This window comes from Microcaecilia unicolor, chromosome 4 (assembly GCF_901765095.1).
Source record: "Microcaecilia unicolor chromosome 4, aMicUni1.1, whole genome shotgun sequence".
In the NCBI taxonomy this organism is placed as follows: domain Eukaryota; kingdom Metazoa; phylum Chordata; class Amphibia; order Gymnophiona; family Siphonopidae; genus Microcaecilia; species Microcaecilia unicolor.
The window spans coordinates 58,447,132-58,475,117 of record NC_044034.1 but is presented as its reverse complement, the minus strand read 5'-3'; the positions used below and the strand labels follow the sequence as shown (position 1 = coordinate 58,475,117).

Here is a 27,986-nt window from a genome sequence, read left to right as displayed (position 1 = left end):
TGATCTGCCCCCAAATACACCCCAAGATATTTAATGCCCTCCCGAGCCCATGACAAAGGAAAGGTAGATGAAGAGGCAGAAACACACAGGCTACTAATTGGTAAGGCTTCTGATTTTCCAAAATTTATGCTAAGACCTGAAAATGCACCAAAGTCTCTCACAATGGCCATAACCTGCGGAAGACTAGAAGATGCATCGTCAAGCACCAGAAGCATATCATCTGCAAACAGATTAATTCGATACTCCTTTCCACCTACAGAAACCCCCCTCACTACCGAGTCTTGACGGATTCGTACAGCAAGTGGCTCTAATGTAAGTACAAATAAGAGAGGGAATAGTTGGAACCCCTGTCGGGTTCCCCCATACAGAAAAAAACCTTTCGGATAACGAGTCATTGAGAATGATCTGAGCTGAAGGGTTGTTTTGGGGTTTTTTTTCACTTTGTCTTTATTAACAGCAATACGAGGCAATGCTATACAATACAGATCTAAACAGTACTTGATATTTTGCTACATACACCGGCATTAGTAGTATATAACAGCACTATCCCCTTCTGGGTTTGAACAGCATCATCTGGAATCGCATTTTTCTTTATATAACAAACTCCATACAACTCTCAAAACATTTGTAAACTGACGCATCTCTACTGAAGGGTTGCTATAGAGCGCACAAATCCAATCTAAATAATTCCCCTGTATACCAAATCACTTCAGAACCCAAAACAAATACTCCCACACTACTTTGTTGAAAGCCTTCCCTGCATCCAGACTGGCTAAAATAGCATCCCCCGAGCAACGGCTCCCCTCCAACAAAATGCGGCTCACTTTTAATATGTTAGCAGAGGCAAACCGCCCGGAACAAAACCCACCTGATCCATATGTACCAGCTGAGGCAAACAAGAGTTGAGCCTAGAGGCTAACACAGCCGCCAAGATCTTAACGTCCTGATTAAGCAGTGAAAGTGGTCTATGCGAGCCTACCAGCTCTGCGTTCTTCCCCGGTTTATTAGTTATAAATATGTACATGATTTAAGGAAGGACCCATGACTTGAGACTCTTTTACTTCTTTACACATGGCAATAAAAGAAGGAATCATCAAGTCCTGCAAGATTTTATAGAATTCTGTGCCTAGACCATCTGGGCCTGGTGCTTTGGCCAACTTCAATTGCTTAATGACTTTCTGCACTTCCACTCCCCGTAAGGGTGCATTTAGAATTGCCACCTGACCAGATGTCAATGAAGGCAAGCACAATTTGGCAAAAAAGTCTTCACACTTTTCAACCGAGAAGGATCCACTACTATACAGGTTGGAATAAAACCGAACAAACTCCCCCAGTATGGTCTCCCTACTTGTATGATAAACTCCCGTAGCAGTTTTGATTCTATGACTATAACTTTTCCCTGCCCTCTGCCTCACCAAAGAAGCCAGCAGCTTGCCAGTTCTATTGCCCCACTGGTGTAATCGATACTTATAAAGTTTAACACTATAAATTGCTCTAGCATCAAATAATGCCTGCAGTTGCTTCTTAATTTCATAGTAGACTTTTCGATTAGCATCAGATGGAGCAAAGATCAAAACTCTCCTAACATCCCCTAGTTGTTTCGTAAGATCCCAGATTTTAGATTCTCTACTTTTATTCAATGACGCACTACACGCTATAATTTTACCATAAAGCACTGCTTTAGCTGCCTCCCAATGAACACGAGGCCCCACTGACTCATCATTATCAGTCACAAAATCCAGCCAACCCTAGATCTTGATAAAGGGCAGGATTCATACGCCAGCGAGGCACCCCCCTTTCCTCTCCCCAGCACAGACTGACCCATACCGAAGCACGATTAGAAACATCAGGTGACCCTATCCGTGCCTTAAAAGTGACTTTAACCAGAGAGTGAGAAATTAAGAAGTAATCCAGACGTGCATGAACGCCATGAGGGTGAGAGAAAAATGTAAAATCGTGCTCATCCTTATGCAGCATTTGCCAAACATCAACCACCCCCAACTCACTAATGAGAAAGTTCACCCCCTTCCCTTCGTAGTCTCTGGCTGGTCTTTTAGGAGGCTCACAATCTATCGAAGGGTCACTAGTAATGTTAAAATCGTCTCCCAAGACCAGGGGATAATCATCAAAGGTAGCTAAACGAGCTGACAATAGTGTAAAGAATTTATGAGAATAAATTTTGGGTGCATAAATATTACAAAAAGCTACTCTTCTTCCTTGCAGCAACCCCACTACTATTACAAAGTGGCCTTCTGATTCTGAGTCTTGATACAGCCGGTGAATCTCAAACACCACGTTTTTCATAAACAAAATAGCCACTCCTCGCTGCCTGCTATTGTATGCAGCAAAATAGAGGTCCCCCACCCATTCTCTTTTTAATTTAAGATGTTCTGCTTTCCCCAAATGTATTTCTTTCAAAAAAGCAATATCTGCACGCTGTCGCTCGAGCGCTTGCAAGATCTTCGTTCTTTTTATGGGGGCGTAGACACCATCAACATTCAAAGATATAATCTTAAGGGGAGTCATAGGACACCATCAGAAAAGGAAAAGGTAACCAGACACAATAAAAGCAGTAGTATGCTCAAGGGACCTCCCAGCTGAGTCCCCTCGAACAGTGTTAAAACAAACAACAAGGGACAACCATGACCCACAAACATATCCCTTCCACATAGAGGCATATTTTCAAAGCACTTTGGGAGGCTAAGTTCCATAGGTTTCTATGGAACTTTGGGAGGCTAAGTGCTTTGAAAATGAGCATAAGAGTGTACTAATCCTCGGTGACCTTGGACCAACTATTCCCCCCCTAACGTCCCCAATTCCCCCTCCCCCCCTACAAACCCAAAGACCATGCACTTCTAACCCCCCTCCAACCCTCCATCCCCCCAAAGAAAATAAAAGAATTACTATCATGCATAACCCAAACAACTTCACAGCAGTCATTCCTCCTCCTACACACCACTAACCCCCCCCCCCCAGATCCCACCTCCCACCCCCCTTACTAGAAAAAAAAATGAAATCCTCCCGAAGAACGCTGAGGTCAAAACAACAACTTATTTTTTAATTCAGGTAATAAGAACAAATAGTCCTCAAACCAACTACTTAGATCTGGAAAAATGAAGGAGAGTACTCCCTACAGATTCTAAATTCAACAAAGGTGTTGTCAATAGCCTCTCTGCCCCAGTTCTGTCTTAGTCTGCGTCACCTACGTTGTGTCGCCATAGTCCAAACACGTGCTTCAGTTCAAACCCAACATGGTGCAAAGAGATATCACATAGACTAAGTAAAAGTCATATCACTACAGCTTATCCATAAAAATGCCCAACGCTCCAGGTTCGGAGAAAAATAAGGTTTTATTTTCATACACCACTCTCACCTTAGCCGGATATAGTAGCGCAAACCGCACTCCCCTCTCAAAAAGGCATTTGCAATGGCGACTCATCTGCCTCCTTTGATCGGCCACACGAGCAGAATAATCTTGGAAAAGCAGGATCCTATGCTCCTATACGCTTACATCAGCTGCTCTTTATCAGAATAGTTGAGAATTTTTGCCAACACAGGACGTGGCCACTGCTCCCCCTCTCGCAATGTTCCAACTCTGTGAATGTGCTCGAATTGTAGTACCTTATCAGATAACTATACATTCAAATGGTCTGGCAACCAGTGTTCAATAAAATTCCATAGGTCTTTTTCTTTTTCAGATTCAGGCACTCCTATAATCCACAAACTATTTCACCTGCTTCTGTTCTCCTGCTCATCCACTTGTTGAGCTAGCAATGCACATTGCTTCTCAAGCGCCTCAATTTTACGGTCTTCCTAGCAAGACATCTGATCCTCAGCTTGCTGGATCAGCACACTGTGCCGCTCCAAAGAATCTCTTATTTGGTCCACCGATGATTGAATTTTAGATAATTTCTCCTCCAGCGCTTCCGATATCTGCTGCACTAAATTCTGAGTAGATTCTGCAGAGAGATTTGCCGAAGCAGGGCTCGCCTGCACCGCCACCATTTTGCTGTTCACATTCTGACCGTGGAGTCCTCACTGGCATATCTCTCTCACATGTCCAACAGAATGGCTCCTACTTCCCCCAGAATGGTCACTCGACTTTCACGTCGACGGGATCGACTTTCAGCGCCTCCACAGGAAGATTTCGCAGATAACGATTTAGGGGTGGTAAGAGCAGAGCTAGGTGAAAAGACGTCCGCTCAGCTTACGAGCTTCACATCACAACAACCTTTCTAATCGACTCACAGTTCTTTGCAATTTCCTAAAAGAATCCTGAAACCAACAAGCTCCTTTTCTTTTCTCCAATTTGCTTATCTTTAAGGAGGCTACCTAATCAACCTTTTATGATTTCCTGCACTTCTATGAATGCAATCCATTTGATCTACTGTCCTTGTGAACTGTGTTATATGGGTCAAACCTCACACCAATTGAAAACCTGGATGAGTGAGCATTGCTTCAGTGTTCTACATCAAAAAATGGAGGAACCTTTGGCTAGACATTGTAGCCAAGCTTCCCACACATTTCAGGACCTCAAGTGTGTGGTTATTGAGCGGACTGATTTAACTCAGCACTAATGGGTTGCCTGGAGGAAAGTAAGGCAGAAGCAGTGGATTTTTTTTCTTTAAATACTGTTTGGCCTAGGGGTCTAAATCAGCATGTTGAATGGAATGCATCTTTTTTTTTTTTTTTTTAGCAGAAGTGACATCAGCCAGTCAGCCAGCTGAATAGGAAGAGAGTTGGGAGCATTTGTTTTATAGCTGGGCATCATCTTTTTCAGTACATGCATTAGGAAGCAGACATATCCCCTGAAGCGGCTAAACAGAAGGCAAAACAAGGGCCCTTGTTGGGAGTTATTACCAAATGGACATTTTGGAGTATATTGGTGAGTAATGAATATGTTGAAATAATGAAAAGAGAAAAAACACTTCTACAGAAAACAACAAAACAAGCAAAGAAAGTGGAAGGCACCAGGAGAAAGTCGAAGATTAACCAACGACTTCTGTTTTTTTTTCTTCAAACCAATAAAAGTATTCCTAATATGATCTTCACATGCAGTATTCAGGACGCACTTGACAAAAAATCCCAATACAGGCTGTGTTTCGGCACAGAATACCTTCATCAGGGGACCTATACAAGTCATGCCAAATGTAAGAACTGCAAGTCGCTGGAGTATGTAAAGTGCTAACATACAATGTGCATATTTGAAGGGAACAGAGCTGTCAGTGTTCTGATTTGGAAATAGCATTTTCTCAAAGAAGAACGAAAGAGGATACTGGAGCGCAGTGAAATGGAGATGCTACTTTGTAAAGATAAGTGAAAGATTGTTTGAAAAACATCTATGGTGGCAATATATTCCAGCACATTCCCAGTGACTCCTTATCACTCACTAAGACATTTCTTCATAATGATGGAGTTTGTTTTACCTATGTTTGTGCTATTGGCAGCATATGTTATGTCTGTAGTACCTGCTACTTAAGTCTGAGGTCTTTCTCCTCCATCTTTTTGATAATTGCTAAAAGTTGAAAGTCTGAAAAACAGGTGGCGATTGGAATCACTGTGGGGTTCTTCAAGTTTGTAGTAGCAGAATTTTGAAAAGTTCTGAGTCTGCCACTTCCATATTTATTCTTGTGTGCTTATTTTATCAACCCCATCTTTCAACATTTTATTCCATCTCTCCACCAGAGCTCTAACTCGCACTTCCTTCCCTTCCCCCAATTCCTACATAAGTGATCAACTTAATTGAAGTAAAACCTCTAGTATCAGAAACCTGTCTCACCTCCTCCTTACGTTTCCCCAGCCTTCGATAAGCCTTCAAAGATAATGAAAGAACTTCACGATCTGACCAAGGTACACACTCAATCTGCACATTTCCCAAAAGCAATAATCCATCTTTATCTCATTGGAAAAAAAAAATCTATCACCTGTCTCATGAATTGCTTCTTTAACATACTGTTGAAATCCCAGATTCATCATTTGTTGGAAAATTCAATAGCTTCTGACTTTCACCCTCTATACTAAAACCACCCAGAACCAATACTTAAGGAGTAAAGAGACCTGCCTCCTCTATTAACTCCACCAATTCTGATAATGCCCTGCTTGCTCCAAGGTCCCAATACAAAGCCAAAATTGCCAGCCCTCCCATCTCCTCTCATTAATACAAGCTCAATCATCCAATCTATCTTAATAAGCAGTGATAACCCTTCAATTTTTCATTCAAAACAGCACCAGTGCCTCACTTAAACGGCCTATCCTTGGGCCATTAACTCATCAAAGTTCTCTTGGATGTAACTAGTTCTACAGAACCACATTGGAGACATGCAACCAAGAATCCACAATTTGCCTCTAACAACTTTCTTCGTGCTTCAATTTTAGTTTTAGCTGACATAGAAGGGCATAATCAAAAGAGGTGCCCAAGGTTTCCCGAGGACGTTTTCGCAGGACATCACGGCAAAGGGGCGGGGAAACCTGTATTATCAAAATAAGATGGGCATCCATCTTTCGTTTCGATAATACGGTCGGGGACGCCCAAATCGCAAAATTTAGGTCGATCTTAGAGATGGTCGTCCCCGATTTTCGGCCATAATGGAAACCGAGGACGCCCATCTCAGAAACGACCAAATCCAAGCCATTTGGTCGTGGGAGGAGCCAGCATTCATAGTGCACTGGTCCCCCTGGCATGCCAAGACACCAACCAGGCACCCTATGGGGCACTGCAGTGGACTTCACAAATTGCTCCCAGGTGCATAGTTCCCTTACCTTGTGTGCTGAGCCCCCCAAAACCTACTACTATACACCACTACCATAGATCTAATGGGTGAAGGGGGGGCACCTACATGTGGGTACAGAGGGTTTCGGGTGGGTTTTGAAGAGCTCACATTTACCACCACAAGTGTAATAGGTGGGGGGGGGGGGGGGGTCTGGGTCTGCCTGCCTGAAGTGCACTGCACCCAGTAAAACTGCTCCAGGGACCTGTATACTGTTGTCATGGAGCTGGGTATGATATTTGAGGCTGGCATAGAGGCTGGAAAAAATGTTTAAAAAAAATTTGTTGAGGGTGGGAGGGGGTTAGTGACCACTGGGGGATAAGGGGAGGTCATCCCCGATTCCCTCCGGTGGTCATCTGGTCATTTAGGGCACATTTTTGTGGCTTGGTCGTAAGAAAAAAAGGACCAGCTAAAGTTGTCCAAGTGTTCGTCGAGGACGCCCTTCTTTTTTCCATTATCGGTAGAGGACGCCCATGTATTAGGCATGCCCCAGTCCCGCCTTCGCTACACTTCTGACACACCCCTGTGAACTTTGGTCATCCCCGCGACGGAAAGCAGTTGAGGACGCCCAAAATCGGCTTCGATTATGCTGATTTGGGCGACCCTGTGTCGATTTGTGTCGAAAGATGGGCGCCCTTCTCTTTCGAAAATAAGCCTGTTAGCATTCAGTAAACCCAAATTTTACCTCATTAGTATCTCTGAAACATAAGCCTCCCAACTCAGTAGATAGACTCCTTGGATCCTCTCTCGCATCCCTACTCTCCCTTCCACCATGACCATATTCACTCATTCCGGTCACTATCATACGGTATTTTTTAGATAGGCATATAAGACTGATTACACACATTACAATCTTGCACAGCTCTATCTGTCCAACTCCCTCTCAGACATCACCAAGTCCCATATCATTATTTATTGTGATTTATTAATCGCCTTTATGAAGAGATTCACCCAAGGCAGTGTACAGCAGGTTCAGTTTAACAAAAATAAAATTACAATTTTGTTAACAGCATAACAATAGTAAAATAACCAAGAATGAACATAAAATACAATAAATGAGGTAAACTTGAAAACAGTAAATTGAAACCTAATAATAGAACTACCGTAAAACAGTATCAAAAATATACACATTTAACAGCACTGAAATTCAAATACCAGAGATATAATACAATGCTAGCATAATACCCCTAATGATGTTAATACAAGTGAAAACTAGTAACAGAACGTTGTTTTATAATTAGTGCTAGCAAAAATGGAAGCAGACGTTTTACACAGGCTGATCATTATATACAAAAATTTCAAAAACTCAAGACTTCATGGCTTATGAGATCAATTTATGTAATAACTGCTGTTCAGTTTTTAAAACAGAAAAACGAACATAATTATCCTAAAGTGCTGCACCGCAAACCACTAACCAATTTTATTTAGTGATAGAACAAGGAAAATACTGTATTTTAAGGCACAGACTCAAAACTGTAACCTGAATAGAAAACTTCACAAATATTGATGTTTAGAGATGCACCATTTTCATGATAGAGAAGTTTCTTTTCTCTTATAATTACTACTACAGTACTACTATAAATCATTTCTATAGCACTACCAGTCGTACGCAGCGCTTCACAACTGAACATGAAGAAAAGACAGTCCCTGCTCAAAAAGAGCTTCAATTAGTGCAACTAACTATTGGAACCTTAGTACTTTTGGGGTGTGGCACACACAGGGTTTCTTATTTTTCTACAGAGAGAGTCAAGTCCAAATTATTCCATTTATTGAATAAACATTGATAAAGGTGAGATGATTGTAGTATTTCTAGATTTTCAGAAAGCTTTGACAAAGTTCCTCATGAGAGACTCCTAAGGAAATTGAAGTGTCAGGGGATAGGAAGCAATGTTCTGTTGTGGATTAGGAATAGGTTATTTGACAGAAAACAGAGGACCCTACAGAATTCTTTTTGCTCCATTACAGCACTCTGATGTTCCTGAAAATAGAACTGAGGCGGAAGAAAAAGCAATGAAGGTGGAACAAAAAGATATGAAGGTACACAAAGAGAAAAGACACCCCCAAATCACTAATGTTGAAACACATACCAGGAAATGAAGATGGAAAGCGATGACCACAAATGCTCGCAGTCTAAGCAATAAAGTTCATGACCTTCAAAGCCCTGATGTTGGAGGCAGACTTAGACGTTGTTGCAATCACAGAGACGTGGCTCAATGGTTCCCATGAATGCTACTACTACTACTACTATTTAGCATTTCTATAGCACTACGGGATGCAAACATACCAGGCTATAATCTATTTAGGAAGGATAGAGATGGTTGTAAAGGCGGAGGAGTAGCTCTGTATGTGAGAAATGATATCACAGCGACTGAAATGACAGGGGCTTGGGGAAAGGAAGAAACGATATGGATCACCTTAAAAAAAGATGATAGAGCCTCTGTCCATGTGGGTGTTGTCTACAGACCTTTGACACAATTGGAGGAATTAGATAAAGATCTGATCGCAGATATTCAAAAGTTGGGAAAGAAGAGAGAGGTGCTGTTGCTGGGAGATTTCAATCTGCCGGATGTAGATTGGAAGGTTCCATCTGCAGAAACGGAAAGAAGTAGAGAGATCGTGGATGCTTTCCAAAGTGCTCTGCTCAGACAAATGGTGACAGAACCCACGAGGGAGGGTGCAATGCTGGTGCTCACAAATGGGGATAGTGTGTCAGATGTCCGAGTGGGTGCCCACCTGGGCAGTAGTGACCATCAAACAGTTTGGTTTGATATGACAGCTGAAGTGGAGGGCGGCCACTCAAAACTCAAAGTCCTGGATTTCAAGCATGCTGACTTTAGTAAAATGGGGGAATACCTGAGGAAGGAGCTGATGGGCTGGGAGGACATACGAGAAGTGGAAGGGCAGTGGTCCAGGCTGAAACTATAAATATGGCCACAAACCTTTATGTAAGTTGAGTAAATAAAAGCAAGAGAAAAAAGGAAACCGATATGGTTCTCCAAGCAAGTGGCTGAGAAAATAAAGGCTAAAGAGTTGGTGTCCTGGAAATACAGAAAAACTCAAGAGGAGGAACACGGAGAGGAATACCGGATGAAACTGAAAGAAGCCAAGAGAGATTCGTCTGGTGAAAGCGCAAGCGGAAGAACAAATGGCTAGAAATGTAAGGAGGGGGTGACAAAAATTTCTTCAGGTATATTAGAGAAAGGAGAATGACTAAAAAGGGAATTGTGAGACTGAAAGATGCTGTGAATCGCTATGCAGATAATGATGAAGAAAAAGCTAATTTGCTAAATAGACACTTTTGTTCTGTTTTCACAGAAGATAATCCTGGAGAAGGATCGCGATTGACTGGCAAAAGTACATATGAGAATGGAGTGGATATAGCACCGTTCACGGAAGTGAGTGTGTATGAACAACTAGGAAATCTAAAGATGGACACAGCCATGGGACCGGACAGGATCCACCCCAGGATATTGAGGGAGCTCAGAGAAGTCCTGGCGGGTCCTCTTAAAGATTTAATAAATCCTTGGAGACGGGAGAGGTTACTTGAGATTGGAGAACGGCAGAGGTGGTCCCTCTTCACAAAAGTGGTGACAGGGAAGAAGCTGGAAACTACAGGCCGGTAAGCCTCACTTCGGTTATTGGAAAAGTAATGGAAGCGACGCTGAAGTAAAGGATAGTGAATTTCCTGGAAGCCAGTTGCAAGATCCGAGACAACATGGTTTTACCAAAGGGAAATCATGCCAAACGAATCTCATTGAATTCTTTGACTGGGTGACCGGAGAATTGAATCAGGGACGTGCTATAGACGTAATCTACTTAGATTTCAGCAAAGCTTTTGACCCGGTTCCCCACAAGAGGCTCTTAAATAAACTGGATGGGCTGAAGATAGGACCTGACATGGTGAACTGGATTAGGAACTGGTTAACGGAATTCGCTCGGTTGAGGGGAAAGGTGAGTAATGGAGTGCCTCAGGGTTTGGTGCTGGGGCCAATTCTGTTCAATATATTTGTGAGTGACATTGCCGAAGGGTTAGAAGGTAAAGATTGCCTTTTTGCGGACGATACTAAGATTTGTAATAAAGTGGACACCCGAGAGGGAGTGGAAAACATGAAAAAGGATCTGCGGAAGCTAGAAGAATGGTCTAAGGTTTGGCAATTCAAATTCAATGTGAAGAAATGCAAGGTGATGCACTTAGAGAGTAGAAATCCACGGGAGACGAATGTGTTAGGCGGTGGGAGTCTGATATGTACGGACGGGGAGAGGGATTTTGGGGTGATAGTATCTGAGGATCTGAAGGCGACGAAACAGTGTGACAAGGCGAAGGCCGTAGCTAGAAGGTTGCTAGGCTGTATAGACAGAGGTGTGACCAGCAGAAGAAAGAAGGTGTTGATGCCCCTGTATAAGTTGTCGGTGAGGCCCTACCTGGAGTACTGTGTTCAGTTTTGGAGGCCGTATCTTGATAAGGATGTAAAAAGAATTGAAGCGGTGCAAAGAAAAGCTATGAGAATGGTATGGGATTTGCGTTACAAGACGTTTGAGGAGAGACTTGCTGACCTGAACATGTATGCCCTGGAGGAAAGGAGAAAAATCCACAAATGAACCTGTTCCGTAGATGGGAAGGCGGTAGAGATGAAATGAGATTGAAGGGGGGCAGACTCAAGAAAAATGTCAGGAAGTATTTTTTCATGGAGAGAGTGGTGGATACTTGGAATGCCCTCCTGCGGGAGGTGGTGGAGATGAAAACTAACGGAATTCAAATATGTATGGGATAAACATAAAGGAATCCTGTTCAGAAGGAATGGATCCTCAGAAGCTTAGCGGAGATTGGGTGAAAGAGCCGGTGGGGGGCAGAGCTAGTAGTTGGGAGGTGGGGCTAGTGCTGGGCAGAGTTCTACAGTCTGTGCCCTGAAATTGGCAGATACAAATCAAGGTCAGGTGTACACAAAAAGCAGTACATATGAGTTTATCTTGTTGGGCAGACTGGATGGACCGTGCAGGTCTTTCTCTGCTGTCATCTACTATGTTACTATGTAAATGATCATTCTCAATTGAGGAGGATGAGTAGCAGAGTGTTGCTGGGAGCTGTACTGGGACTGGTGCTATTTACCCTATTTATAAATTATCTGAAATTAGAACAAGTGAGGTGATTAAATTTGCAGACAACACAAAACTATTCAAAGTTCTTAAAAACATGCAAATTCTAAAAAAATGACATGGAGACCATTCATTCATTCCCTACAACAGCCTCAATTACAATTAACCCCCCTTCGACAAAAACATATTAGAAACCTGTCTCAGATTTATTCTTAAACTCTTGACCTGAAGGTCTCCAGAGGCTGTGCTGCCTTCCACCTGAAGGCAAGGAAAAGGTCCTAGTGGCTTTCCACAACCGTGCCACCATACTGACTCTCCTTTTAAGGTATGTACTCAGAGCCACATTTCTAGAATCAGCCTCAGGGGCACTCAGGGAAGGACAAGGCCATAACAGAGAAACTGAATGAATTCTTTGCTTCAGACTTTATGGAAGAAGATATAAGAGATCTACCTGTACCAGAAATAATTTTCAAGGGTGATGATATAGAGGAACTTAAATAAATCTCGGTGAACCTGGAAGATGTCCTGAGCCAAACTGACAAATTAAAGAGTAGTAAAATCACCTGGACTGGATGGCATGCATCCAAGGGTACTTAAAGAACTCAAATGTGAAATTGCTGATCTGTTAGTGATCTGTAACCTGTCATTAAAGTTGTCCATAGTACCTGAAGATTGGAGAGTGGCCAATGTGATACCAGTTTTTACAAAGGGCTCCACTGGTGATTTGGAAAATTATAGACCAGTAAGCCTGATTTCAGTGCCGGGTAAAACAGTGGAAACTATTATAAAAAATAAAATTACAGAACACATAAACAAACATAGTTTAATAGGACAGAGTCAGAATGGTTTCAGTCAAGGGAAATCATGTCTCACCAATTTGTTTCATTTCTTTGAAGGCATGAATAAACATATGGATAAAGGTGAGCCAGTTGATGCAGTGTATCTACATTTTCAGAAATCTTTTGACAAAGATCCTCATGAGAAACTACTGAGAAAATTAAAGAGTCATGGGATAGGAGACAATGTTCTGTTCTGGATTAGGAATTGGGTAATGGACAGAATGCAGAGGGTAGGTTTAAATGGCCATTTCTCTCAATGGAGAAGGGTGAATAGTGGACTGTCAGAGGGATCAGTACTGTGACTGGTGCTATTTAATATATTTATTAATGATTTGGAAATCAGAACGACAAGTGAAGTGATTGCATTTGCAAAAATTGCAGGAAGATCTTAGGAAATTGGAAAACTGAGCATCCAAATGGCAGATGAAATTTAATGTAGACAAATGCAAAGTGAAGCATATTGGGAAGAATAATCCAAATCATAGGTACCTGATGTTAGGGTCCACCTTGGGAGTCATAACCCAAGAAAAATATCTAGGTGTTGTTGTAGACAATACGCTGAAATCTTCTGCCCAGTGTGCAGCAGCGGCCAAAAAGGCAAACAGGATACTAGGAATAATTAGGAAAGGGATGGTAAATAAGACCGATAATATTATAATGCCTCTGTATTGCTCTACGTTGCGACCTCACCTTGAGTATTGCATTCAGTTCTGGTCGCAGTATCTCAAAAGCAATATAGTGGAATTAGAAAAGGCTCAAAGAAGAATGACCAAAATGATAAAAGGGATGGAACTCCTCTCATATATGAGGAAAGACTAAAAAGGTTAGTGCTCTTCAGCTTGGAAAAGAGATGGCTGAGGGGAAATATGATTGAGGTCCACAAAATCTTGAGTGGTGTAGAACGAGTAGAAGTGAATCGATTTTTTACTCTTTTCAAAAGTACAAAAGACTAGAGGACTCTCAATGAAGTTACATGGAAATACTTTTAAAAGAAAGAGGAGGGTTCTTTTTTCTCACTCAATGACCAGCTAAGCTCTGGAACTCTTTTGCCAACACTAGTTAGCTTATCTGGGTTTAAAAAAGGTTTGGACAAGTTCCTGGAGGAAAAATCTACAGTCTGCTATGGACCATTGGTCTGACACAGTATGGCTATTCTTATGTACTTCTCTCACCTGAGAGTTCCCAAATAAACACATCAAACATGGTTTAGACCCCTTCTCAGAATCTCTTCTGGGTTTATTAGCAGACTAGATATGTTGGAGACTGACCAACAGTGAAGAGTTTTAAGTTTCAAACTGATGAGGAGAAGAAAAGTTCAAAGAGCAGGACTGGAGTGAAGTAGCCCAATGGTTAGTGCAGCAGACTGAGATCCTGGGGAACTGGGTTCAATTCCCACTGTAGCTCCTTGTGATTCTGGGCAAATCACTTAACCCTCCATTGCCCTAGGTACAAAAGCAGATTGTGAGCCCACTAGGGCCAGAATAAAGTAACTGATTAATGTGTACAGCGCTGCATATGTCTAGTATAGCTATAGAAATAATTAGTAGTAGTAGTAGGGCAGCCTCATCAGGTAGCATGCCTGGTGCAACAAAGCGAAGATACATACCTGTAGCAGGTATTCTCCGAGGACAGCAGGCTGATTGTTCTCACATGTGGGTCGGCGTCCACAGCGGCCCAGGAAACGGCACATTTTTCTACAGCAAAATTTAAAAACTTTTGCCAGAGCCTTCTAGCATGTGAACCGCGTGCACCGCGCATGACTTCCCGTCACCGGTTTAATCAAAAAGAAAATAATAAACAAACAACAACTCCAAAGGGGAGGTGGGCGGGTTTGTGAGAACAATCAGCCTGTTGTCTTCGGAGAATACCTGCTACAGGTATGTATCTTCGCCTTCTCCGAGGACAAGCAGGCTGCTTGTTCTCACATGTGAGGTATCCCTAGCAACCAGGCTCACTCAAAACAATGAACATTGGTCAATTGGGCCTCACAACTGCGAGGACATAACAGAGATTGACCTGAAACCATAAACAACTAACTGAGAGTGCAGCCTGGAACAGAACAAAAATGGGTCTAGGGGGTGGTGGAATTGGATTCTAAACCCCAAACAGATTCTGCAGCACTGACTGCCCAATGTCATGTCGGGTATACTGCTAGAGGCAGTAGTGAGATGTGAATGTGTGGACTAATGACCACGTCGCAGCATTGCAAATCTCTTCAATGGAGGCTGACTAAGTGAGCCACTGACGCAGCCATGGCTCTAACATTGTGAGCCGTGCACATAGCCCTCCAGAGTCAGCCAAGCTTGGGCTTAAGCAAAGGAAATGCAATCTGCTAGCCAATTAGAGATTGTGAGTTTTCCGATGGCGACTCCCCTCCTGTTGGGATCAAAAGAAACAAACAACTGGGCGGACTGTCTAAAGGGCTTTGTCGGCTCCACGTAAAAGGCCAATGCTCTCTTGCAGTCCAAGGTGTGCAAACTGCTTTCGCCAGGGTGGATATGAGGACGGGGAAAGAATGTTGGCAAGACAACTGGCTGGTTCAGATGGAACTTCTGATGCCACCTTTGGCAGGAACTTAGGGTGCATGCGGAGGACTACTCTGTTGTAAGCCTGAAGCTCACTGACTCTACGAGCTGAAGTAACAGCCACCAAGAAAACGACCTTTCAGGTGGCAGGAATTCAGTGGCTCAAAAGGAGCTTTCATCAGCTGGGTGAAAACGACGTTGAGATCCCATGACACTGGTGGAGGTTTGACAGGGGGCTTTGACAAAAACAAACCTCTCATGAAGCGAACAACTAAAGGCTGTCCAGAGACAGGCTTACCCTCTACATGGCAATGATAGGCACTAATCGCACTAAGATGAACCCTTACTGAGTTGGTTTTGAAGCCAGACTCTGATAAGTGTAGAAGGTATTCAAGCAGGGTCTGTGTAGGACAAGAAAGAGGATCTAGGGCCTTGATGTCACACCAGATGGCAAACCTCCTCCATTTGAAAGAATAACACTTCTTCGTTGAATCTTTTCTGGAAGCAAGCAAGACTCGGGAGACACCCTCTGAAAGACACAAGGAGGCAAATTCTAAGCTCTCAACATCCAGGCTGTGAGAGCCAGAGACTGGCGTTTAGGATGTAGAAGCGACCCCTCGTTCTGAGCGATGAGGGTCGGAAAACAGTCCAATATCCACGGTTCTTCGGAGGACAACTCCAGAAGAAGGAGGAACCAAATCTGACGGGGTCAGAAGGGTGCAATCAGGATCATGGTTCCGTAGTCTTGCTTGAGTTTCAGCAAAGTCTTCCCTACTAGAGGTATGGGAGGATACGCATACAGAAGGCCTGTCCCCCAATGTAGGAGAAAGGCATCTGACGCTAGTCTGTCGTGGGCCTGAAGTCTGGAACAGAACTGAGGGACCTTGTGATTGATCCGAGTGGCAAAAAGATCCACCGAGGGGGTGCCCCACAATCGAAAGATCTTGCGGACTACATCCATGTTCAGTGACCACTCGTGAGGTTGCATTATCCTGCTCAACCTGTTGGCCAGACTGTTGTTTACACCTGCCAGATAAGTGACTTGGAGAAACATGCCGTGACAGCGAGCCCAAAGCCACATCTGGATGGCTTCCTGACACAGAGGGCGAGATCCGGTGCCCCCCTGCTTGTTGGTGTAGTACATGGCAACCTGATTGTCTGTCTGAATTAAGATTACTTGGTTAGACAGCCGATCTGTAAAAGCCTTTAGAGCGTTCCAGATTGCTCTTAATTCCAGGAGGTTGATCTGCAGACCTCTTTCCTGAAAGGACCAGGCTCCCTGAGTGTGGAGTCCATCTACATGAGCTCCCCACCCCAGGAGAGATGCATCCGTCATCAGCACTTTTTGTGGCTGAGGAACTTGGAATGGTCGTCCCATGGTCAAACTGGATCAAATCGTCCACAAGTGAAGAGAATTCCGAAAGCCGGTGGACAGTTGGATTACATCCTCTAGATCCCCCGCAGCTTAAAACCACTGGGAAGCTAGGGTCCACTGAACTGATCTCATATGTAGACGTGCCATGGGCGTGACATGAACTATGGAGGCCATATGCCCCAGAAGTCTCAACATCTGCTGAGCCGTGACCTGGTGAGACGCTTTAACCATGGACACCAGGGACAGAAGGTTGTCCGCCCTTGTCTTGCGAAGATAAGCTCGACTTGAGTGTTCAACAGGGCTCTAATGAATTCCAATGTTTGGACTGGGGTGAGATGGGACTTGGGATAATTTATGATGAACCCCAGTAGCTCTGCACCCGAATAGTCAGTCGCATGGACTCCAGAGCACCCTCCTTCGAGGTGCTCTTCACCAGCCAATCGTCGAGATAAGGAAACACATGCAATCCCAGTCTGCGTAGCGATGCTGTGACTACAGCTAGGCATTTGGTAAACACTCTGGGCGCAGACGCCAGCCCAAAAGGCAGTACACGGTACTGAAAGTGTTGAGTTCCCAGACTAAATCGAAGACACTTCCTGTGAGCTGGAAGTATCGAGATGTTTGTGTAAGCATCCTTTAACTCCAGAGAGCATAGCCAATCGTTTTCCTGAATCATGGGAAGAAGAGTGCCGAGGGAAACCATCCTGAACTTTTCTCGGACAAGAAATTTGTTCAGGGCCCTTAGGTCTAGGATGGGACGCATCCCCCATTTTCTTTTGCACAAGGAAGTACCTGGAATAGAATCCCAGTCCTTCTTCCCCTGGTGGAACGGGTTCGACCACACTGGTTTCAGAGGGGTGGAGAGTTCCTCTGCAAGTACCTGTTTGTGCTGGGAACTGTAAGAATTAGCTCCCGGTGGGCAATTTGGAGGTTTGGATTCCAGATTGAGGGTGTATCCTGACCGGACTATTTGAAGAATCCACCTATCAGAGGTTAAGAGAGGCCACCTTTGGTGAAAAAATATCAACCTCCCTCCGACCGGCAAGTCATCCCGAATGGACACTTTTACTGAGGCTATGCTGAACTGAAGCCAGTTAAAAGTCTGTCCCTTGCTTTTGCAGGGGAGCCGCAGAGGCCTTAGGCGCACGCTGTTGACGAGAATGAGCGCGCTGGGACTGAGCCTGGACAGGCTGCCGAGAAGCAGGAGTGTACCTACGCCTATTGTAGGAATAGGGAGCACTCCTCTTCCCTCCAAAAAACCTCCTGGATGAGGAGGTAGAAGAAGAAGGCGCCTGGTGGGAGAGAGAATCCATAGCATCATTGTGCTTCTTGAGCTGATCAACTAGATCCTCTACTTTCTCACCAAAAACGTTATCCCCCCTGGCAAGGAACATCCGCCATCCGCTGCTGGACCGAATGATCCAGGTCAGAGACATGCAGCCATGAGAGTCTGTGCATCACTATACCTTGGGCAGCGATCCTGGATGCTACATCAAAAGTATCCACTGGCCAGGAATTTTGACACGCCTTCTGCTGCCTGACCACCTGGCGAAAAGGCTCGGCCTGCTCTGGAGGGAGTGCATCAACCAAGCTAGACAATTGCCTCACCGAGTTCCGCAAGTGGATGCTCTTGAAGAGCTGGTATGTTTGGATTTTGGCAGCAAGCATAGTGGCCTGATACGCCTTCCTCCCAAAAGAGTCCAAGGTTCTAGATTCTCTGCCTGGGGGAGCTGAGGCATAGTCCTTAGTACTCTTGGCTCTTTTGAGAACGGAGTCTACCACCATGGAATTGTGAGGTAGCTGAGACTTCATCAATCCAGACTCCCCGTGGATCCGATATTGGGATTCTGGCTTTTTCGGGATCACGGGATTAGACAGAGGGAATGACCAATTTCGCATAAGGACTTCCTTCAGTACATTATGCAAAGGAGCCATTGCAGCCTCTCTAGGTGGAGAAGGATAATCCAGGACCTCGAGCATCTCAGCCCTGTGCTCATCCTCAACCTCCATAGGGAAGGGAATAGCCGCAGCCATTTCCCGGACAAAGGAGGTGAAGGATAGACTCTCCGGTGGAGAAAGTCTCCTTTCTAGTGGAGGGGAAGGTTCAGAAGGAATCCCATAGGACTTGTCAGAAGAAAAGTACCTGGGATCCTCCTCTTCCTCCCACTAATGCTCACCTTTAGTATCAGACGAGACATCCCTCAGAGCAGTCCGAAACTGAGCCTGCCTCAAAGCCGAGGAACGACGTCCTTGATGGCGGTGCCAAGAAGTCGACGCCCGCCTAGACTCCGGTGAAGCTTCCTCCACCAACGTCGAAGGAGAGTTGACCTGAGTGGCAGGCTGCATCGAGGTCGGGGACCTCACCAAAGGTGAAGGGCCAGATGCCGATGCAGCAGACAGTACAGAAGTCGAAGCACCCCCGACACCAAAGCAGACTGGTGCAGCAACCCTTCCAGAAGCTTTGGAAACAGGGACCTGATGCGCTCAAGAGCCGCCGCTGGACAAGGCTGTGGGGTCGGTAAAGGAGCCGGTGGCAGAATCTGTCGAGGCTCCGGAGCAGGTACCGGGCTGCTAGACTGACGCATCGGCACCTCCTGAATAGAGGGAGAGCGATCCTCTCGGCGCTGCTTCTCGGGTGCTGAATCCCTCGACGCCCCAGAGCTCCTGGCACAATATGATGACGGTGCTTCTTCGCCTTCGCTCGACGTCAGTCATCGAGACTCCTAGGTACCGATGAGGAAGATGTGGAATCTTCACGCCTTCTCAGGGCCAGACTGCAAGCGGCTGGGCTATGGTCGGGCCCAAGGCACTGGATACATCAAGTGTGGGTATCGGTACCAGAGATGGTCCGGTTGCACCAAGTACAATGTTTGAAGCCGCTGGGTGTCTTCGATGACATGGAAGGAAAAACGGCTTCGGCGAAATTAAACAACGCAATCGTGCCAAAAAAGTAAAGTGCAATAAAAAGGGAAAAACCCAACCATGTGGCCTAAGGCCGGCAGCGTCGAAAAGAAAGAAAACTTAGAAAGTGCCAAAAACTAAGAAAAAAATACCGGGTTTTTTTTTTTTGGTTTGTTTTTTTTAAAGAAGAATGAATAACGATATAAAGAAAAGAAAATATAAAAAAGAATCGTGAAGACTCTCTTTAATGGGCCAGCGAACAAGGAAAAATCTCTTCACCTCACCGTGAACAAGAAAAAATTGAGCGGGAACACTCACGCGGCTGGTGGGAAGTTGTCTGCGGTTCGCGCACCAGAAGGCTCTGGCAAAACTTTTAAAATTTTGCTGTAGAAAAAATTTGCCGTTTCCTGGGCCGCCATGGACGCTGACCCACATGTAAGAACAAGCAGCCTGCTTGTCCTCGGAGAATAAACGTTTCTATAAGGAACTGTCATTCAGGAATCTTTGCAGTGAAGAAATCAAGCTCAATATCTGTTGGTCCTTTCCACTGTTCAGCTGCTGGCAGTCAAAAAGGGGTGCTCCACAGTGGATGCAGGAACATGCTGTGGAATTAAAATGGCTGGCTTCTCACCAATACACCCAGAGCTGTTGAGCCTACATCCACCTTCTGGATGCGGTTGTTTGCTACCAGTCATAGCCATGGTTCAATTACCTTTCCACTCTCTCCAACAGTAACAGGGTTTGCTCCACCAAGGACTTCCCTGCTGTATCTTCAACACTGCTCACTCTGTGTATAAAGCTGGACAAAGTTACATCACCTGATTTTCACAAACTACCAACTGATTTTCACAAACTACCAACTCCTGCAGACCACACACTTCCTGCCATGCCTGTTGTGAAGGGATTCTAAGAGACCTAACTTAGTCTCTGGTACAATAACTCCTGAGGAAGCCAAAGATCAATCTGTCAAAAAGGGAAATTGCCAGATTTCTTCCTTTCAGTCTTTTTTTTTAACCAGCCTCAGGTCACCCAGGCTAAAGATATTATGTCTTTTAGAATTCTCACACTGTGTTGGGATATAAATCCCACTAGGTGTGGGCTCAATCAGGAGAAATGGAGAGTACCATATCTAAAATACCTGACCTACCCTACCCATTCAGGTTACATTAATTCCAGATGCTGAACAAAAGTCCACTCTATAACCTAAAGGTAATGGGACAAAACAGTCTCCACATCATTCAATGGGTTACTTCACAGAAGCTGTATCGGAGTGGAGGAGTGGCCTTGTGGTTACAGTGGTGGACTTTGGTCCTAGGGAACTGGGTTCCATTCCCACTGCAGGCACAGGCAGCTCCTTGTGACTCTGGGCAAGTCACTTAACCCTCCATTGCCCCAGGTACAAATAAGTACCTAAGCCGCATTGAGCCTGCCATGAGTGGGAAAGCGCGGGGTACAAATAAAAAAAAAAGCTACCAAAGATAAGCGTAAGTATACTATTATGCATTGCTTTCTGCAATTTTCTGGCCATGCATAGTTCAAGACAGGGTTAGAAGTTCAACACCTGATATCAGCCATAGAAACTAGGACTAGGAAAGGTAGCGACAAATACCATGTAGAAAACAGGAGATAGGAGTAGACAGAACAGCAGCATCAACCCTCTCAGCTGGAAAAAAGAAAGGCAGGACTAGGTACAAACAGTGACAAACAGGGCCAAACGGTAGACAGATTTGACTCTTGGGACCAGCTATGGTCGAAGCGCCTTATGCATATACATTCCAAGCCTCTGATAACACAACCCCATGCACCACTACAGGGATACGTATTGACCAAGCAAAGAATGCATGAATACCAGGCTCTGGAGAAAGCTATGATTCATGTTACTGGGCTGCCAAGCAGCTGTGTGAAGGGGCAAAAATGGGGAACAACCAGATTTGACGAGACAAAAATGACAATAAAAGCAACAAAAAATTTCAACACGGTGGCAAGGGAATAAAGTTGTTTCAAAGGGTTGTAAAATTAAAGTCTGGGTCCCTAGGTGACCCTAAGGGAGAAAAATATTAAAGTTTATTTTACTAGTTTTTCAAATTGTAGCAGTTAAATCTTGTTCTTCTATTATCATACTCCCTAACAATACCCAGATCCAATACACAGGTCCTTCAGAGTAAACCTGTCTTACCTTTCGAACAATGCTGTCTTCTACATTTGATTTCTTGTTACTTCCTTGTTTCCCCAAAAGAGTGATCTCTAGCTGACAGAAGGGTTTCGGCAAGATATCACATTGTGTAAAGAACTTACGCCATTCTACAATATAAGCTTTTAATAAAGCTGTATCATCTTGGTGGCTTAGTACTCTCTGAAAGAAAAAGAGTCCAGTGCTGAATAAGAGACCTCTGAAGGAAAAAGTAAATTATTTTTAAACAAAACCTATACATCTACTACTACAAATACCAAGCAGTGGATGCCCACTCCTTATCAATTTGAAATGTTACTATTAAGTCAACTTTAAAATTTAAATAAGCAGTTCTGTTTACATTTTAAAACTGTTCTTCTGCAATACACAGAAAAATCAAATTTCACACATTAAAACTAGACTACTTCACTCATGAGCAGTGTGAGGTCATTTGAATCATCCTTTAATCAGATAAATTTCAATCACATATAGCAAAAGATAATTTATGGCTCTTCCCAACATGAATAGTCACATGGGAACTGAAACTCAACACCTTAAAGAAATCCTAAAATAATATACTTGAAAGCAATCTTACTATTTACCATGCATATTTATCAGATACTGTACAAAGCAGGTCCAAAATTGTTTTTCAAATCTAGTGTTAGAAGAACTAGCTTTGCATATATCAACGGTCTAAATGATCCTAAATTCAGATAAACAATATCCAACTGATGACGCAAAGTTATTTATCTAGTTAGCATCTACTGCTACACTAAGTAGATCAGGGTTATTCCCCAGATTTTAAGCTGAAACATCTGAATAATGAGTCTGAAAATAATTGCTGACCACCCCAGCAGTATCTGGGTAGCACCGGGATGGTCTGTGGAAGAAGCAAGGGCAGTCCTGTCAGTTTTCCAATATCCAGTCTGTTAACCAGATAATTATTCAAATAAAGTTAGGACAGGAAAAATACTACCTTTATGGATAACTATATGGTTAGGTATCCAGATACTGGGCTGAATATTGTGAACCTTATTATTGTAAACCGTTTTGGCTGGCTTGCTCACAGAGATGGTATATCAAATACAATCAATCAATCAATCAATAAATATCACTGATATCCAGACAGTGTCAGCTCCCAGTGCTGAATCAGGGTATTTGGCGCCGGCCACTATATGGACACACTAAGTGGCATGGAAAGGGTAAAGAGGGAACAGTTGTTTCTCTCTAAAATTGTACTAAGAATAGGGATCTCTCCATAAAATTAATTAATACCTTCAAAACAAAGTATTTTTTCACTCAATGCACAATTAAGCCGTGGAATTTTTGGCCCAATGTGGTCAAAGCACTTAATGCTGGGCTAAAAAAAAAAAAAAAATTCTTGGAAGTCCAGAAAACATTAACAACAACAACACACACTTGGGAAAGCCATTACTTACCCATGGAAATGAGCACAATGCCCTTATAGGTAAATATGACCTCTAGTGGTAGTACCACAAGACTACCACTAGGGGTCAACACCACCATTTTGGACAATGGCACCAGTGAGGGCAGAAGTGACAGAGAATTGTTCTTGCCCAAACTACTGAACATCAGGGATTATTGGAGTCATATAGGCCTGGGTGGTAGAGTTCAGGATGGTGTGGGGGGAGCTTGGATGGGGGATTACTGCTGTTGAGGAGATCTGCATTTGGGGAGGAGCATCTCCAGGTGGAGGAATTATCTGTAAGGAGGGCTTTTGGGTGGTGGTGTCTCTATGGGAAAGGATCTAGAAGGGCTTACGGCACAGGTGGCATTCTAAGCCACCTGTTTAATTTAAGGATGCCAGCCCCTTTAAGAGACAGCCCTGGAGCTATATTATGGCTTACAATGTAAAGCCGGTGAACATCACAAACTAAAGTATGAGCTGCTTTACACACATTGCATGTCTTGCAACTCATTACTTGCATATACCCCATGGTGACTTAAATAATACTACATTAGGACAAACAGACACAATTAAGAAGCAGTATCGCTGATAATGGGGGCAAATAACCTGGGTTATAGACCTAATGCAGCTTGATAACTTCCCCCCCTCAGTCACTTCCATTAGAAATTCTTATTTCAAAATTACACAAACATTACACCTAGGAAAACATTATTGGGACCAGTGGGTCATACTGATGTTTGACCTATTTGTTACTTTTATGTCTGCATGTGTTTTGAAATAGAAGATGGAACCTGTATCCACACGGGGGTTATCTACAGACCTCCAGCACAAACAGAGAAGCTAGACAAGGATCTGATAGAAGATATTCAAAAGAGTGGTATGAAAGGGGAGGTGCCACTGTTGGGAGATTTCAACTCATCTGCAGAACTGGAAAGAAGTAGGGAGATTGTGGGTGCCTGTCAATGTGCCTTGCTCAGACAAATGGTGACAGAACCCACAAGGGAAGGGTCGATGCTGGATCTAGTGCTCATGAATGGAGGAAGTGTTTCCAAAATCCAGGTGGGTGCCCGCCTATGTAATAATGATCATCACACCATATGGTTTGCTATAAGGGCAAAGGCAGAATGCAGACGCACAAAACTCAAAGTACTGGATTTCAGACGTACTGATTTTGATAAAATAGGAGAATACCTGAAGAAGGAGCTGTTGGTGTGGGAAGGCATAGGAGAAATGGAAAATCAGTGGTCAAAGCTAAAAGCTGCTATAAATATAGCAACTGATCTTTGTGCGAGGAAAGTAAACAAAAACAAGAGAAACAGGAAGCTTATATGGTTCTCCAAACAAGTAGCTGAAAAAATAAGAGCAAAACAGGCTTTGTTCAATAACGCAATGAGAGAATCACGGAAAAGATTATCGGATTAAACTCAAAGAAGTGAAGAGGGAAATACGACTAGTGAAAGCTGAAGAAAAGATGGTAAAAGATGTAAAGAGGTGACAAAACCTTTTTCAGATATATTGGAGAAAGGAGAAAAGATAGGAATGGAATTGCAAGACTGAAAGATAATGAGAATGGCTACGTGGAGAGTGAGGAGGATAAAGCGAACATGCTAAACCATTACTTCTCTTCGGTGTTCACAGAGGAAAATCCTGAAGGACCAAGGTTGGATGCCGAGGGAATATCTGGGAATGGAGTGGATATTGCACCGTTTACAGAAGAAAGAGTTTATAAACAGCTGGAGAATCTGAAGGTGGACAAAGCTATGGGGCCGGATGGGACACATGGAGGCATATTTTCAAAGCACTTAGCCTTCCAAAGTTCCAAAGGTTTCTATGGAACTTTGGAAGGCTAAGTGCTTTGAAAATATGCATAATGGTGTCTATCTTTTGGGGCAAGACAGGGACTGACAGAGGTGACTCCCAGTTCTTCACCTGAACATCTTTCAGAATCCAGTGAAGAGGAACCATCACAGCTTCTCTAGGAGGAGATTCGAAGTCCACTCGTCCTCCATCTTCAAATAAATGGGAATAGCAGCCGCCATTTCCCTACCAAAACCTGGGAAGGCACTCAAGTGGAAACTTCCTCCTTTCCTCTGGAGGGAAGGGATCAGATGGGATAGCATAGGACTACTCCTCCAAGAAGTACCATGGATTCTCATCAGATTCCCATGAGCACTCATTGGTATCGGCAAAAAAATTCCTTATGGGAGGGCCACGACTGCCTTGAAACAAAGAAGCCATGTTCTCAAGAAGGGCGTCAAGGTGTTGGTTGAATCCTTGACTCTGGCAAGGATTCCTTCACCGACTTCGAGGGAGTGTCAACAACACGGGCAGCTGTCCACACCAAGGCAGCACATGACACCTACGTTAGAGACCTCACCGCAGGCTGAGGGCCTTGCGGGGTAGCAGCAAGAGGCACGGCTGGTGCAAGCACCCCAGACACCGATGCACACTGTTGTAAAAAACCTGACACGAGCTCAGGAAGCATGGTTTGGATGCGTTCATCGAGAGATGCCATTGGGAAAGGCTGGGGTGTCAGTTCAGAGACAGACTGCTGAACACTAGAGGTCCAGACAAATGCCTGGTCCTGGATGTGTGGAGACCTGCGCATCAGCACCTCCTGTGTGGAAGGAGAGTGATCCTCCTGGCATTGACGCTTCTCAGGGACCAAATCCCTTGGTGCCCTAGAGCACCGAAGGGGATAGATGCCGATGCTTTTTATCAATATTCCTCTGTGCTGACGAGAATTATGTTGAATCCCCACGTTACCTCGGGGTCATGTCCAATGCTGAGCAGTCCAGGGGGCCCTGCACAGCGGTCGGCATTGAGGCAGGTGGAGACCCACTCAATGCACATCCACTCCCAGCCTCTCAGCCATGCGGACCAATGAAACTCCCAACGTCAATGCCGACACAGATGCCAAGGTTTTGAAACAAGATCCATAAATTTCTCACTCTGAGCCTCTCTGGTCAGCTGGGTTCTTTTCTTCATTCAGCTTGCCGGGGTATTCTCAGGCCCCAAACATTGAAGACACCAACAATGACTGTCTTTACCAGAGATGGTACCATTGCAGTGGCTTCAATACTTAAAGCCACCGGGAACCTTCGATGATATGGAAGGGAAAACAGCTGTGGCCAAATCAAATGGCTCGATGGTGACTGTAAAAAGGGGCAAGCACCTGAACAATGGAGCTTGACTGGAGCTCAGGCTTAAGAGGGCCCACCGAGTGTGTGCAAAAAGAAAACTTAAAAGTGGGGAAAAACTAAACTAATGGAGACAAAAAGAAAAACGAAAGGAATCCCACAGACAGCATAGACAAATTACAAGTGAAAGGCGGCTTCGGAAAAACTAGGGAAACAAGATGATCACCAAATCACTAAAACACTTTATTTTCTGGTGCTTGCAGAAATTATGTAAAGCCTGACATGACACCGTGTTTTGGCACCAAGTGCCTGCCTCATGGGTCTATTCAACATAAAACATAAATAAAGTATGATACAAAATAGATACAATAAAAAATACAATTGAAGAACATAGATATATAATGTAAAAGTATAATATGTAAACAATAAAAAAGTCACGCTTTCTAATGTACATATTACTATACATATTCGACTGAACCTTGAATACTGTGTGTAATTCTGGTCAATGAATCTCAAAAAATATATAGTGGAATTAGATAAGGTACAGAGAAGGGTGACGAAAATAATAAAAGGGATGAGGAAAGGCTAAAGCGGCTAGAGCTCTTCAGATTAGAGAAAAAGACGGCTGAGGGGAGATATATTTATTACATTTGTACCCCACATTTTCCCACCTATTTGCAGGCTCAATGTGGCTATAAAATAATGAGTGGTGTGGAATGGGTAGATGTGAATCGCTTGTTTACTCTTTCCGAAAATACTAGGACTAGGGGGCTCTCAATTAAGCTACAAACGAATCGGAGAAAATATTTCTTCACTCAAGGTATAATTAAACTCTGGAGTTCGTTGCCAGAGAATGTAGCAAAGGAAGTTAGCTTAGCGGGATTTTAAAATGGTTTGGATAAACTCAAATATTATTAAAATGGACATGGGGAAAATCCACTGCTTATTTCTGGGATAAGCAGCATAAAAAGTGAAGATACATACCTGTAGCAGGTATTCTCCGAGGACAGCAGGCTGATTGTTCTCACGATTTGGGTCGTCGTCCACGACGGCCCAGGAGACTGGCAAAATATCTAAATCAAAGCAAAACAGCGCATTCGCGAATGGCTTCCCGCCTGTCGCACGAGCGTGAGATTGTCAGTTTAATAAAAAAGCAACCAGAGAATTAGAATAACTCCAAAGGGGAGGTGGGTGGGTTTCTGAGAACAATCAGCCTGCTGTCCTCGGAGAATACCTGCTACAGGTATGTATCTTCGTTTTCTCTGAGGACAAGCAGGCTGCTTGTTCTCACATGTGGGGTATCCCTAGCAACCAAGCTCACTCAAAACAATGAACATTGGTCAATTGGGCCTCGCAACGGCGAGGACATAACAGAGATTGACCTGAAACCATAAACAACTAACAGAGTGCAGCCTGGAACAGAACAAAAATGGGTCTAGGGGGGTGGAGTTGGATTCTAAAACCCAAACAGATTCTGCAGCACTGACTGCCCAAACCGACTGTTGCGTCAGGTATCCTGCTGAAGGCAGTAGTGAGATGTGAATGTGTGGACTGATGACCACATTGCAGCTTTGCAAATCTCTTCAACAGAGGCTGACTTCTAGTGAGCCACTAATGCAGCCATGGCATGGCCCTCTAGTCAGCCCAACTTAGGCATAAGTAAAAGATATGCAATCCACTAGCCAATTAGAGATTGTGCGTTTTCCGATGGCGACTCCCCTCCTGTTGGGATCAAAAGAAACAAAC

The 27,986-nt window shown here is 44.0% G+C and overlaps 1 protein-coding gene across 1 annotated transcript in view; it reads right to left on the bottom strand.

Moving 5' to 3' along the window:
* CUL5 (cullin 5) overlaps positions 1-27,986 on the bottom strand; it is a 271,181-nt gene that overhangs the window by 197,238 nt on the left and 45,957 nt on the right. The window contains exon 4 of the mRNA XM_030200261.1: positions 21,678-21,854. Within this exon, the coding sequence (XP_030056121.1) occupies positions 21,678-21,854 (177 nt within the window). The remainder of the gene's footprint in view (positions 1-21,677; positions 21,855-27,986) is intronic.